Genomic DNA, 15,619 nt, shown 5'->3' with positions numbered 1-15,619 from the left:
ACAACCTGGACTGTTCAGGTTCATTTTTGCACTTTCGTCCCGCAGGCCGGAATGGAACCTTTGGCGGGCCAAATTTGGCCCCCGGGCCGCATGTTTGACACCTGTGATTTACAAAAAGACAGATGTCTCAATGAAGCCAGAGGAATTATCTCCAAACTGATTTTCACAAGTTTATTCCATATTAACTAATATATGTCCATTCATACAGAGGAAGACTTGCGCCTTTAAGTAAAGCCTATATTTCCTTTGATGAATAAATGTTATATTTAAATGTGTTTGCTGGTAAAATTTCTTCCTACGGTTGCCATTTTTTGCAGTGTGCCAGCCAAATTCCCTCAATGATACTTCTGCACCACAACGCACGGTACCAAAAAGCCCCGGCACTTTTCCGTGTCTAACCATGCTCTACTGCCACCTTGTGTTGTTATGCATGTACTGAACAAACACACAGAAAGTGCACCATGCTTTCAGGTTAGTAATAATTACATATAATGAGTAGGAGTGTTTTAAAATATCAGTTCTGCAATATATTGCAATACTTGATTTCACAATACTGTATCGATATTAACCCTTTCATGCATGAATTATGAGAACCTTAGTCAGAGTAGTAGATTTTTTTCCTGAGTGTTTTTATTCCTCTGTAGGCATGAAAAAAACAATGCAATTGAATTTTTTTTAATAAACCTGTTTTTTTATGAAGGTAGATTTGTTTCTTTATTGCTTAAACTAAAAAAAATTCAATAAAAAGTGTCTGAATGCCAAAAAAAAAAAAAAAAAAAAAAAAATTATGATCCAAAAAATTGCATTTGAACACTTTTTTTCTTTGAAGTGAACTTTAAAAAAAAAAAAAAAAAAAAAAGATTTATTTATTTATTTTATTTTATTTTTTATGAAAATATTTTTTATAGTTAAAGCAATAAGGAAACAAATCTACCTTCATAATTTTTGTGGAGTTCTGAAAATGTCCACTCTGCTGGACACCATGTGTTTAATTTTTGAATATCAGAGAGTGATATACAAAATCAGAACATTTTTAATGCAGCTAATCTGATGTTTTCTCACATTTTATCATATATGCAATTTTTTATTAGCAATTGATTTACACTCAAACATGTTACTGCAGATCAGGTTTATCAAGAACAGCAAAGTTATGGTAATGGTATGAATGTCAGTGTATGGGATGATGCATAGATGTCCATTGAGTTAACTCATATCAAACTAAAACAACAAAACCCATTAATATATTTGAGAATAGATGTAGAATAGCTGTCCACTGTAGTGACCAATATGCATGAAAGGGTTAAAAAGTACTATATCGATATTTGTAGGTATTTATTCAAATGTAGATATTGTGGAGGTTCATTTTTGTGTTTTGTTTTTCTTTTTTTTTGTATTTGTTGTTGTGACATTAGTTATGATCTAACAGAATATGAACGTTTGAACAGGATCTTAAACTGTAATGTCTGTAAAACATAATTTAAGTTTTAACACAGGAATATTTTGTGATATGATATTAGATCCTGTTCTGATCAAACAAAAATATGTTTAGTATTTGTGCATATTTCTGGTGTAATTCAATTCTTCCAGGAGAAAATCTTTTAAAAAAAGAAACAAAACCAATTAACAAATGCCTTTTAACAGTATCATGATATGTCGTGATATGTCATTTTGTGATCCTAGTATTGTGATTTGTATCATATGGCCAGATTCTTGCCAATGCACACCTCTGGCAGCGAGTAATCTATAAAGATAGAAGCCCAAAATGTGGAAGAAAAAGATACAGCACCCAGGTGAATAAGTAACTATGTTTATTCTATTGTTTCATTTGGTATTTTTATTTTTACTGTTTTTAATCGTACAGCTGTTTTTTTTTTGTCTTTTTGTATTTTATTCTATCATTTTGCTTTTTTTTTTAATTTTTCTGTGCAATATTGCTTTTTATTTGTACAGCTGTTTTATGTTTTTATTCTATTCATGTATTTGTATTTTTCTTTTATTTTGTTTTTTTATTTATTCTTCTGTGTAGGGCTTTGTATGGAAGTAAATCTGTCTCATCAGATTTTGAATTACAAAAGCTATTGAATTTCTAGCATTGAATTTTTTTCATTGAAATTAAGTGTCTGAATTTTTCTTGCACTAAAATTAAGTATCTGAATTTTTTTTTTTGCACTGAAATTAAGTGTCTGAATTTTTTTTATCTTTCAATTCAACTGTGTTCATAAATTTAGAATTGAAAAAATTCTGATACAAAAAATTCAGATGCAAAAAATTCTGATACAAAAAAGTCAAAAGCAAAAAATTCAAATGCAAAAAATTCAGATCACACATCCGCGCTGACCATCTTCCTGCATTGGTGTCACATGACCAACCTAATGTAACTCGATTGGCTGTTGGTTCGACTTTAGACAAAATCATTGCCTATCCTAGGTGTCCAAGATGTGTGATCTGAATTTTTGCATCTGAATTTTTTGCTTCCGAATTTTTTTATTCTAAATTTATTAACATAGTAAAATTGAGAGACAAAAAAATTCAGATACGTAATTTCAGAGCAAAAAAAAAAACAAAAAACAAAAAAAAAACAGATATTTAATTTCCGTGCAAAAAAATTCAATGCTAAAAATTCAATGGTTTTTATAATTTGAAATCTGATGAAACAGATTTACTTGCATAAGGTGCTTTACAAAAGAAGTAGAGAGAGTTTAATTGTTAAGCTTCCCCTGCAAGTTGCTTTGGAAAAAAGCATCTGCCAAATGCATAAAAGTAAATGTAACCTAAACAGTCACTAGTAACTAAAAGTATCTATTAATCGAAAGTGTTGCATAACTTTCAAACCTTTAATCCTATCAATATAGTTAAATAATTCACATAAAATGCAGTTTTTCAGCTTTTGAGCGTGACCCATTTGGACATGCAGCATCTCTGTAATGAAAGTAGAAACACTGTCATTAATTCAGGCACTTGTAGAGACTTGTTTTTATGTTCAGTTGATGTATTTTGCTGAAAAAAAGAAAAACTCCATACTTATCAGCCTTCTCTATTTAGTTAAAATAAAATTTAGACTGATCTAGATGATGAATCAAATATAGAACGTACCTGTTTTGCACTGTAAAATGCAAAATGCAGAGTATAATGTCATATTTGGCTCAGATAAATCACTTTAGACAGGTTAAATGTCAGGAAAAATTCATTTGAGTTTTGATCTTAAAGAGTTAACCTTAAGTAAGGGTTTATGATAGAAACAGTCTTTATCTATAGGACTTTGTAACCTAACTTTTATGTCACTCGTTCTGTGATGAAATGATACCTTAGTAATCTGTATCATCTAAATTGACCATTAACCCATAAAGACCCAGTGCTACTTTTGTGGCAGTTCACAGATGAATTTTTCTCTTTATTTTAACCTTTCTTAAGTGATTTATCACCATTTATTGTAATATTAGGCTCTGTATTTGTGCTTCTTTTGTGATAATTATGTATTTTTCTATATTTAATTCACTGATTATGTAGATGTTCATAAAAGCTCAGATTAAAGTTGAGGGTTATTATATCAAAAACAGAGAAAACTGAAGACAAAATGACTTTTTCAACAAAATCTATCATTAACTGAATATAAACCCTGTGTGTCCATCCACTGTCATTGATGCAACTCCATGAGTTTGGGTGGTGAATCAATGTTATAGAAGATGAAGGTGTTTCCACATTCACTACAGAGCCTCTAAACGTCCAAATGGGTCATATCTGATGACCATGAAAAGATGACAAACTGCATTTTACACCAATTATTGACATGGATTGATAGGAATAGTGGATCAACAGGTATTAAACAGTTTATATAAGTAGATGGTTTGTGTCACCGGTGGCTTTTTGGGTCTTTATGGGTTAAACAATATCAAATAATGATCTAAACCAGCCCAGGTTGGCCCATATATAGCTCAGCTTCCAGCGTGTCATGTGGGTCCATTTTGTCAGCCATGCTCCAAAACCAGAGGAGCAGATGTTTCTCACAAAGGTAGGTCTGACTCAGCGTAAAAAAAAAAAAAAAAAACAGCCACCTGATAACGCTGCTGTTGCATAACACTAGTCTGCAGCACAGAAGCGTCAGGTCTACATCCACTCTTCTGTTCACTCACGCAGTCATGGCTCTTCTGTCTGTCCTGACCCCTGTTTTGGTGGTGGTCCTGTGTATGGTTGTTGGTTTTATGCTGCTAAAACCACGAGAAACGGTGACTCCCACAACGGAGAAAACTAAAGAGAGGACAAAACAGGACTTCAGACCATGGGTGGACCAGGATTTACAAGACGACACAGAGATTCCAGGAAAACAAGACGGTAAATGAACTTTTTTTTGTGTGTGTTTTCAGAGTCTATTTTGCGCTGGACCTAAAATCTTTGAGGATCACCTTCATTTTATATCAATTAAAACTTAGAAACATTCACTATTTCCACTATAGACTTACATGTTAAGCTGAAAAATCATTGCTTGTTGTTTGTTGTATGTTGCTGCTGTTAAACTGGGAAATTTCCCCAAATGTCTTATCTTATCTTATCTTATCTTATCTTATCTTATCTTATCTTATCTTATCTTATCTTATCTTATCTTATCTTATCTTATCTTATCTTATCGCAAGATTTTGCACACAACAAAGATTCATAGTGCATTACTTTTTGAAAGTGATACTTCTTCTACTGCACTACTGCACTAAGGAGCTCAATCAGTGACAGAATGTGACAGAATGAGTGTGTGAAGGAGACGTATTGAACAAAGGTCTTTCCTTCCTGCAGCTGTCAGGCTCCACAATAAGAACTGCTCCAAAAATTCTGTGCAATAACCACACAATAAACAATACAGTAAACCATGCAATAAACCTGTGGCATGATCAGCATGGGCCCAGCTGTAAATAATGTACATAGCTTTCTTGATTGTGTATATCTTGTTTTTGCACTTCTTTGCTCTTGTGTGCTAGTACTCTGCAGCTGTAAACCTGGAATTTCCCCTTGTGGGACTAATAAAGGCTTATCTTATCTTATCTTATCTTATCTTATCTTATCTTATCTTATCTTATCTTATCTTATCTTATCTTATCTTATCTTATCTTATCTTATCTTATCTTATCTTATCTTCAGTTTCTATCAATAATTTGATGCGACTTTTCTAACTAGGCTTAGAGTATATATTTATGATAATCATTTATATGTCGTATACAGCTTATAATATTAGAATGATAATAGGAAATGAATTATTTCTATGTGTTATTTGGGTTGAAATGTATATTAAACAGCGTATTTTGCTTTTTTAATGAGATAAAGATCAGTCAGTATTATTGGACTGGATCACCACCTGGCAACTCAACATCTATAAATAATATTTAGAAATGTTTTGTTGTTTGAGAACATAGACTTCTGCACATAAAAGACAAAGTTAAACACAGCCTTAACAAAACAGCTGATTGTCAAGCTTTTTTTTGCAAAAAAAAAAAAAAATTAAGAATAAAAAATGATGTACTATACTCATACAAGATTCCAAATATTTCACTTAAAAGAGTCCCATGAACTGTTTAAAAACTGAAGACCATACTTGTGCTTGAACCTACTGAATTCTTGAGCTAGAAAAACAAAACAGATTTCAACAGAAAGCAGGGAATAGTTGCCTCTTAGATGCAAATCCAAAACACATCCTGCAGTTGCCTTTAAAATAAAAATATGTCTGGTTGGTTCAGAACCTCTATACAGTGCAATAATGTGAAAGTAGTTATTTTATTCAAAAATATTCAATTCATGTGGGAAAATGCAAGGCAGCTCCTGTTAAATAAAACATGCAGTTACATTCCAGAGATAAAATCATTGTTAAATACTTGTAGCATCCGATAAAACACATCAATAAGTTACTTTTTATGTATCTTGTTGAGAATATAGTTAAAGTTTTCATATTAACTACTATAAAACCCATGATGTGTAATGCAAAAAGATGAATCCAAAAAACTTCTCTAACAACAGCTGGGTCGAAGTATTCCAACCAGCTGTTCATCTGGGTCTTGGCAGTGTGTTCGCAGACATAACTCTGTATTTTGTGTGTGTGAAGCTGCTGACAAAAACTAATGAAGCTGACTCAGTGAGTACACATCACATACACACTTTACTGCACTTCTCACTGAAAACAACAACAAAGGCGCCTACAGTAGATTTCACATCTAACTTATGGTCAATGTGGCTGAGGCTCAAAACAGAGAAAAATGTGAATTATATCCCTTTTTTTTAACCTAATTTTTGCAATTCAGTCAAATATTCAAAGAGTGTTTGTGTTATTTAACCTCCTGAGACCTAGCAATGCAAGTTTCATAGCTTTACTTATAAACCAATAAATAAATAGATGGAACAGGAACAAAAATGCTGTCCACTGTGTGACCCGCAGCGACCGCACTTTGCTGTGCCGGCATAAAACAAATTTATCAGTTCAAGAAAAAGTAGGAGATGTGCATTCAGTTTCACCAATTTATCATTTATTGATATACAATGAAATTAAAATGATAGGAAGTCCTGAGAAATAAAGAAGCAATAGTTAAAAGATAAGTTACCTTTACCATCTGGATTCATCAGTGTGTCCAATAATGAAAGAGAGGAAATAAAGGAGCTGCCTTAAGGTCAGGAAGTAGTGGGGCAGTGCATAAAGCTTCTGCCTTCAGGAAGGGTTTTCTGTAGTGGACATTACTTATGGACATGTACTGGATAATGTCAAAGACAGCTTTTCAATAAATAATATCACCATTCTGGGTCAATTTTACATATACAAATGTAAACATTTGAAGATGAAACCCACATTTTCCAGTTTCCATAATGAGTCTCTGCTCTATGTGAAAACTCTCAGTCACATGAAGAGTAAGCCCACATTAACCCTTTCATGCATGAATTATGAGTACCTTAATGGGCCAAAACGCAGTAATGTCCAGTCAGAGAGCAAACTTTAATTGATTGCCATTCCAACATTTATTTCAATATAAAGTAACACCTTGTTTTGGATAATCCCTTATGGTCCAACTAAAGCAAAAATGAATTTAAAAATAAAAAATGTGGGTCAAATTGTCTCTAAAATATCCCTTCAGAGAGATTTTGAATTCTGTTTTTTGACCCTAATCAAGTGATTTTTCCTGAGTGTTTTTTATTCCTCTTTAGGCATGAAAAAAACAATGCAATCGAAAAAAAATTTATGAACCTATTTTTCATGGAATTGTAAAAATATCCACTCAGCTGGACATCATGCATTTAATTTTTGAAGCAAAGAAACATGTGTTTACTGATACACTGTGTGAAAACTATGAAAGAAATTTTTTTAGTGCTGCTAGTCTGATGTTTTGTCACATTTTAACATACTCTAATATTAGTTATTACTCACTTTATGGAGATAACATGCAAAAAAATCCTTTTTGTTTAAGAAAAATGGTTAATTACAGTCTATTAACAATAACAAGCAATTGATTTACTCTCAAACATGTTACTGCAGATCAGGTTTATCAAAAATAGCAAAGTTACAGTAATGGTATGAATGTCAGTGTATGGGATGATGCATAGGCGTCCACTGTGTTGGCTGATACGGAACTAAAAATATAAAATCCATGAATATATAAGAGAACAGCTGTAGAATAGCTGTCCACTGTAGTGACCTCTATGCATGAAAGGGTTAAAGCTTCTATCAATTATTGAAGAATATAATTTGTACAACAAGCCCTATCCCCCCCCACCTCATTTATTTATTTATTTATTTATTTATTTATTTATTTATTTATTTATTTATTTATTTATTTTCTCCAAATTTACAGTCTTGATGGTTGTTGATATCTATGTATGTACTCCTGTTTGCATCCGTGCCTTTGTATGTTCTTAAATACGGATGCCAAGTTGTTTGTATATTTGTATATTTTCAATTAAAAAAAAAAAAAAAAAAAGCCCATTCTTCTTCTTTGATGTTTTACAGCAGCTTGCATCTGTTCCGTTGCATTACTGCCTCCGTCTGGTGTTATTCTTCCTTTATATTACAATTTCCACCTAAATTCGATTATTTATTCCTGTTGATTTTAAACATTGCATAATAATTTTCCATCCCTCCTTTGTTGATCGCTTAAAGCTCATTATCTCTACCTGACTTAAGCCACCCAGCTTAACCCACAGAGGGGTAGGGCTGTCACCTTACCACTCTCACAACTGCAAAAGACATTCAATTAGAAATATAATTAAAAATATATACATATATACAGGGTGGGGAAGCAAAATTTACAATGAACATTTAGTTGTTTTTTCTCAGCAGGCACTACGTCAATTGTTTTGAAACCAAACATATATTGATGTCATAATCATACCTAACACTATTATCCATACCTTTTCAGAAACTTTTGCCCATATGAGTAATCAGGAAAGCAAACGTCAAAGAGTGTGTGATTTGTTGAATGCACTCGTCACACCAAAGGAGATTTCAAAAATAGTTGGAGTGTCCATAAAGACTGTTTATAATGGAAAGAAGAGAATGACTATGAGCAAAACTATTACAAGAAAGTCTGGAAGTGGAGGAAGCAACAAAAAACGTACCAAAGCTTTTATTAAAGCTCTCAAATCCAAAATTCTAAAGGATCCAACCAAATCCATGAGAAAAATGGAAATTGAACTTGAGGTAGACAACAAGACCGTTAGAAATGCAGTAAAATATGATTTGAAGTTAAACTCTTACACAAGAACACCAAAACACTTGTTGACAACAGCAACAAATCCAACTTTAGCAATTTTTGGGAATCATGTTTATGGCCGCCTTCTAGCCCAGATCTAAACCCTCTGGATTATGCTATTTGAGGCGTTTTAGAACATGGAACCAATAGAACATCACACAGCAATGTCGACTTTCTTAAAGATACTATTAAAGAAGAATGGGAGAAGTTGTCACCCGAATATTTGAGGAACACTTGCGCAAGTTTCTGGAAGCGTGTGAAGGCAGTTATTGAGAAAGAAGGAGGACACATAGAATAAAAACATTTTCTATTATGTACATTTTCTTGTGGCAAATAAATTCTCATGACTTTCAATAAACTAATTGGTCATACACTGTCTTTCAATCCCTGCCTCAAAATATTGTAAATTTTGCTTCCCCACCCTGTATATGTGTCTGAAAAAACTGTCGCATCATGCTGTTTCCAATCAAGGCAAGAATTTAATGTAAAAAAAAACCAAGCCAAATCTTTTACTTTCTTGGGTCTCAGGAGGTTCAGAAGCTGATTCTTTGTGCTTTTAGATGATGGTGAATGGGTCGACAGCCACGAGGACGAGGATCTTCTACATGTTCCATACTCACCAAAACGTTACCCAGAAGAGACGATGCTGGACAGATCCCAGGATTTTTACAACTTGATGAACCAGCGAAGGAGCGTCCGATTCATCAGCCCAGAGCCAGTCCCACGGGAGGTCATCGATAACGTCATCCGCACTGCAGGCATGAAATATATTAACCCATAAAAACCTAAACAGCCACTGGTGATCAAAATAATCTACTGATCTAAAATGTTTAATTACTTCTGATCTACTAATTCTACCAATACATGTAAATAATTTGTGCAAAATACAGTTTGTCATCTTTTCATAGTCATCAGATATGACCCATATGGATGTTCAGAGGCTCTGTAGTTACTGTGGAAACACTGTCATCTTCTACAACATTGATTCACCAGTAAATCCCATGGAGTTTAATCAGTGACAGTGGATGGAGACACTTGTGTTTATATTCATTTAATGATATCTTCACAATAAAACTCACTTTTTTTTTCAGTTTTCTCAGTTTCTGATATAATAACTCCCAACTTTAATCTGAGCTTTTATGAACATCTACATGATCAGTAAATTAACCTTTTCATGCGCAACTTATGAGAACCTTAGTCAATATTTTTTCCTTGAGTGTTTTTGTTCCTCTTTAGGCAGAAAAAAAAAACAATGCAATCAATTTTTTTTTTTTTTTTTTTTTTTTTTTTTATGAACGTATTTTTCATAGAGTTACAAAAATGTCCACTCAGCTGGAAACCATGCATTTAAGTTTTGAAGCAAAGAAACATTTATACAAAAATCATCATCAGAAAGTGATATACTGTGTGAAAACTATGAAATAAAAACATTTTTAATGCCAGTAATTGCTAAATTGCTACTGTTTTCTCACATTTTCTCACACTCTAATATTAGTTATTACTCATTTCATGGAGATAATATCCTCCTGAGACCCAGGAAATGGACAGTTTTAGCTTTTTTACATTAAAAAAATTGTCTTGATTGGAAACTGTATAATGCAACAGTTTTTTCAGATACATTTTTAAAATTAGTTTTATTTAATGATTGATTTTTTTTTTATGAAATGTCCTTCGTAATGGACAGCATTTTTATAGTAAAACTGTCAAACTTTTGTCTCCTACAGAGGACAAAATGCATTGCTGGGACTCAGGAGGATATGCAAAAAAAATAAATAAATAAATAAAAAAAAATTGTTTGTTAATTACAGTCTAATACCAATTAGCAGTTGATTTACACTAAAACATGTTACTGCAGATCAGGTTTATCAAGAACAGCAAAGTTACAGTAATTGTATGAATTGCAATGTTTTGGATGATGCATAAGAGTCCTGATATGGAACTAAAACAACAAAACCCATGAATAAACAATAGAACAGCCGTAGAAAAACTGTCCACTGGAGTGACCACTATGCATGAAAGGGTTAAATACAGGAAAATACATGATTTACACTGAAAGACACACAAAATAAAGACAATAATATTATAATAAATGGTGATAAATCACTCAAGAAAGGTGAAATCTAGAGAAAAAAATTATTTGGAAACTGCCACAAAAATAGCACTGGGTCTTTATGGGTTAAGTAAGGCAACAATAAACAAAACAAGAGGCTCAAAGATACAGATGTTGGATAGAGGTTGAATTAATATTCATGGTGAAATTAGCGGAAAAAAGATCTAGTATTATATTAGTGTGGAGCATCTATGTAATGTTTCCTTTGTTCCCATTGTTCTGTGTTCTTACCTTTGGGTAGGTACGGCTCCTAGTGGGGCACACACAGAACCCTGGACATTTGTTGTGGTGTCCGACCCGGAGACAAAGCACCAAATAAGACTGATTGTGGAGGAGGAGGAGGAAGTCAACTACCGTCAAAGGATGGGAGACAAGTGGGTCCATGATTTGGCCAAATTAAGGCAAGTCCACACAAACAGTTTACTCACACAGTATGTTTTAATTTGGCGTGCCATGTCTTCACGATTTCTATCTTTGCCTGTGCAGGACAAACTGGATTAAGGAATATTTGGATGTAGCTCCATATCTGGTTCTTATCTTCAAACAAACTTATGGGATTCTACCAAACAACAAGAAAAGAACACACTACTACAATGAAATCAGTGTGTCTATATCCTGTGGAATCCTCTTGGCTGCATTACAGGTAAAAAAAAAAAAAAAAAAAAATGACACCCTCACTGCAAAAATCAAAATCTTACCAAGTGTATTATTTTCATTTCTAGTCAAAATATCTCATCACACTGAAAATAAGACATAGTCACCTAAAGAGTAACTTTTCAGTGAGATAAAAGAACTTTAGACAATAGATCAGGGGTGTCAAACATGCGGCCCGGGGGCCAAATGGGGCCCGCCAAAGGGTCCTGTTCGGCCCCTGGGATGTTTTTGCCAAGTGTAAAAATTCCACAGTCTTGAACTGAACAAAGCAACTAAAAATTTAGCTTGAATTAAGGAAAAAAAATCTTGAATTAAGCCAAAAAATAATCTTCAATTATGTAAAAAAAAAAATCTTCAATTGAGCAAAAAAAAAAAAAATCTCAAATTTAGCAAAAAATCTTGAATTAAGCCAAAAAAAAAAAAATCTTCAATTAAGTTAAAAAAAAAAAAGAAAAATGAATTAAGCCGAAAAAACCTTCAATTAAGTAAAAAAAAAAATCTTGAATTAAGCCAAAAAAAAATTATTCAATGAAGTAAAAAAAAATATCTTGAATTAAGTTAACTTAACTTTTTTTCCTTTGTTTTAGTGCAAAAAATAACATTAAATTATGAAAATATTTACATTTCCAAACTATCCTGTAACAATAAAATGTGAATAACCTGAACAAATATGAACAACCTGAAATGTCTGCAGAAAATTCAGCCCAATCTGAACTCTCTTCTGCCTGTTCCTCAGTGTTTAGTGTCTTTGTAGATCTGATCCATAATGCACATGGACAAATGAGAAGTTGAGGAATAATATTGTTAAAATTTCGTTCAATTTTCTTATGCTTTTTAATTTAAATTTCATTTTTTTCATGTTTTTTTTTTTTGTTTTGTTTTGTTTTTTGGGTAGTTTATAAAAGTAAGTATTTTCATAATTTAATGGGTGTTTTTTTACACTAAAACAAAGACAAAAATTTGGAGCTGTCATTATTTATATATTATGATGTTATTATTTTTCTGGTCTGGCCCACTTCAGATCAAATTTAGCTGAATATGGCCCCTGAACTAAAATGAGTTTGACACCCCTGCAATAGATCTTGAAAATTTTATGTCAAGAAATCTTACCAAGATAATTTTTACTTGTTCCATTGGCAGATTTTTTTTTGCCTAATTCCTGATTTTTTTTTCTTTTTTGCTTAATTCAAGCAAAAAAAAAAATCTGCCAATGGAACAAGTAAAAATTATCTTGGTAAGATTTCTTGAAATAAGATTTTCAAGATCTATTGTCTGAGAATCAGTTCTCATGTCTCACTGAAAAGTTACTCTTTAGGTGATTATGTCTTATTTTAAGTGTGATGAGATAGTTTGACCAGAAAAGCGAAAAATACACTTGGTAAGATTTTGATTTTTGCAGTGCTGACCCCAAAATATCAAACTCTATCCCTATTTTCTTAACTGCTATAAATAGCTACAGGAGAATGTTTGAATTAAATGCATCGCAGTTGTGTTCTACATCTTTCTGTGTCTTTGCTTATCAGAATGTGGGTCTTGTTACTGTCACTTCGACGCCCCTCAACTGCGGCCCACAGCTCAGGGTTCTCCTCAAACGGCCGACCAATGAGAAGCTGCTGATGCTGCTTCCTGTAGGTTACCCAGCTTCTGATGCCACTGTGCCTGACCTCAAACGCAAGCCTCTGGATGAGATTATGGTGGATATATGAGAGAGAAAAAAAAAAACTTCCTCAAGGTAGCATTATAAGCCTAACAGACTAGAATAATAGATCGTATTGAAGTCTTGTAGATCACATGCACGTTCAACAACCATAATCATTAAATAGGACAAAAGTAGATTGATTTATTCAGATGAAATGTATAAATGACAAGAGTAGTATTTTGTACCATTTTTGTCTGTATTGTTTTAGACAAAGCTGCCTTGCTACCCCTCTGCTTCTGCAATAATGGGAAAACAGATGGATAATTACTAGTGGTTTCACTGTGCTCCACTACTTAATATTCACCTGTACTACCAAATGCATTCAAGAGAAATAATTCATTTTTATGTTTATGTTTTTATGATCACACAGGCAGATCAATCTTACCACTCAATTTTTATACACCATTGAAGTTTACAGAGAAAAAGAAGCACACAAACCGATTATATTATATCCAACACAGTGTTTAACCGGTCAAAATGACATACTGTACTTTAAGAAAACTCATTTAATTCTACATGATGTCTCACACTGCTGCCTGAATAAACATATGAATAAAATTAAGCTTATCTGCTCTGGTGTTATGTGTTTGTTTTTGTTTAACTGCTTGTAAAATGACTGTCATTCAACATTAAAATAATTCTTATTTTTTAGTTGCTGTATTGTATTCATTTGATTAATGCAAAGGCCAAATAATTCCAACAGCTGTTCCAGGAATATCATCAATCATTGATGGATCTGCACTTGTTTACACTGTACTGAGAGCTAGCCCACACATTTTCTTAGGGGCATATAGGGACATATAGTATTTCACAACTCACAACAAACTCATTATCGTTACATCATTTTGTTAGTTCATTGGCATCAGATAAAACGGTCAAACCGGCAGTATAAAGCACAAGGCTGTCATAGATCCAAGAGCTGTTGAATCTGATCATGACATTATTTAGCTTGTAGCAGCAATTTCATACTCTTGCATTTTTTTTTTTTTTTTGTATTTAACCCTCCGGTATCCCGTCCAGCAAGGCCCTTACTAAGCACCAAGTGTGCCTTTTTGGCACACTTGTGGAATAGTGTCAAAAACTTTTTTATTCAGTTTGTTTTTAATTCTTTTACACTTTTTTCTATTGCATCAACTTGAGCTGTAAATAAAAATACCAAATACTCAATAATTGTCACATTTTTTTAACCTTTTAAATGCCGTGTTTGTAATGTAAACAAACCATTTTTTTGGATGCAAAAAACACAAAAAATTAATTTTTTTCAATATATACATAAAAAGTGGATCACATATTATTTGATTTTTGCAGCCTGGCATATGTCAAGGATTAACTCCAACACTGGTTAATTTGCATTATTATTTTTGGCGCTAGGTCAAATGTTCAAAAATACTAGCATCTGTCTCCAAGTGTGCGTAAAATGCACACCTATAAATCAAACTGTTAAATATTATATATTGATTTATTTTCTGCTCTAATTTGATTTTCTTTTTGTAAATCAAGGTCAGCCCCAATCATACATGTCAAATGGAAGAAACAGTGCGTTTTTGGCACACTTGGGAGACAGATGCTAGTCTTGTAATTTTCTTTTGTTTACAATGTGCACATTTTAGTTGGTGGCCAAAATTTAAAAGATCTTGCAAAAATGAACAACTTTTGAATTCTAACCTTATTTAAATTGTGAAAAATAATACGAAGTTTTTTAAAACAAAGTGCAAAGTGTGCCTAAAAGGTGCACCCGGATACCGGAGGGTTAATATTATTCTCATACTACATATATATCTGAATATATTCTTCAGGCCTGGGACTTGTTTAAAAAGACTCAAGGAGTTGTTTATCTTTGTTAAGCTACAATATTATTATAATCATAATCCTCAGTGTTAGATGAGATATTTTGTGCGCATGTAATATAAAGTTTCATGTAATTTTTCTCATACCAGTTTGTTCTGTAATGGATTTAGTTTGATTTTTATCATTGTCATACAGCTTCTGTGCAGAACATATGCATAAAATCTCTGAAAGTCACTTTGCTTTTGGTGAGTCATTTTTTTTGCAAAATGTTTTGTGACAGGCTGTTAGAAAATACAGTCACAGTTTTGGGAATGGCATAAATTAAGTTTTTGCTTAAAAGTGTTTTATTTGTCATTAAATTTTTTTGAAAATTATATAATACCTCTAATATTTCTTTAATGTACCCCCGAAACACATGGAATAAAAAATAAAAAATAAAAAAAAACAATCTTACATAGATAAAACGATCATTATCTTCAACACTCACCATTGTGTCCTGGCGTCATTTTTAACCAATAGATGTCAGTAAAGGCAACCAAACGCATTAAATGACACACCAAAGAAGAAGAAAGGTCACATTGCGCAGGCGTACACCACGTACACCGATGATCCAAGCTGTCTTGGCTAGATGCTAGCTGGCTAGCTAACTGTCTGTCAAGT

The 15,619-nt window shown here is 32.8% G+C and overlaps 1 protein-coding gene across 1 annotated transcript; it reads left to right on the top strand.

Moving 5' to 3' along the window:
* Positions 1–4,059: 4,059 nt before the first annotated feature.
* On the top strand, positions 4,060–14,148 carry iyd (iodotyrosine deiodinase). The gene is made up of 5 exons (XM_030127891.1): positions 4,060–4,329; positions 9,269–9,466; positions 11,060–11,219; positions 11,305–11,461; positions 12,996–14,148. The coding sequence occupies exons 1-5, from the start codon at positions 4,137–4,139 to the stop codon at positions 13,176–13,178; spliced, it is 891 nt and encodes a 296-aa protein (XP_029983751.1). The 5' UTR covers positions 4,060–4,136; the 3' UTR covers positions 13,179–14,148.
* The last annotated feature ends 1,471 nt before the right edge of the window (positions 14,149–15,619 follow it).

This window comes from Sphaeramia orbicularis, chromosome 24 (genome assembly GCF_902148855.1).
Source record: "Sphaeramia orbicularis chromosome 24, fSphaOr1.1, whole genome shotgun sequence".
Lineage (NCBI taxonomy): Eukaryota > Metazoa > Chordata > Actinopteri > Kurtiformes > Apogonidae > Sphaeramia > Sphaeramia orbicularis.
This window is presented reverse-complemented; position numbering and strand designations above follow the sequence as displayed.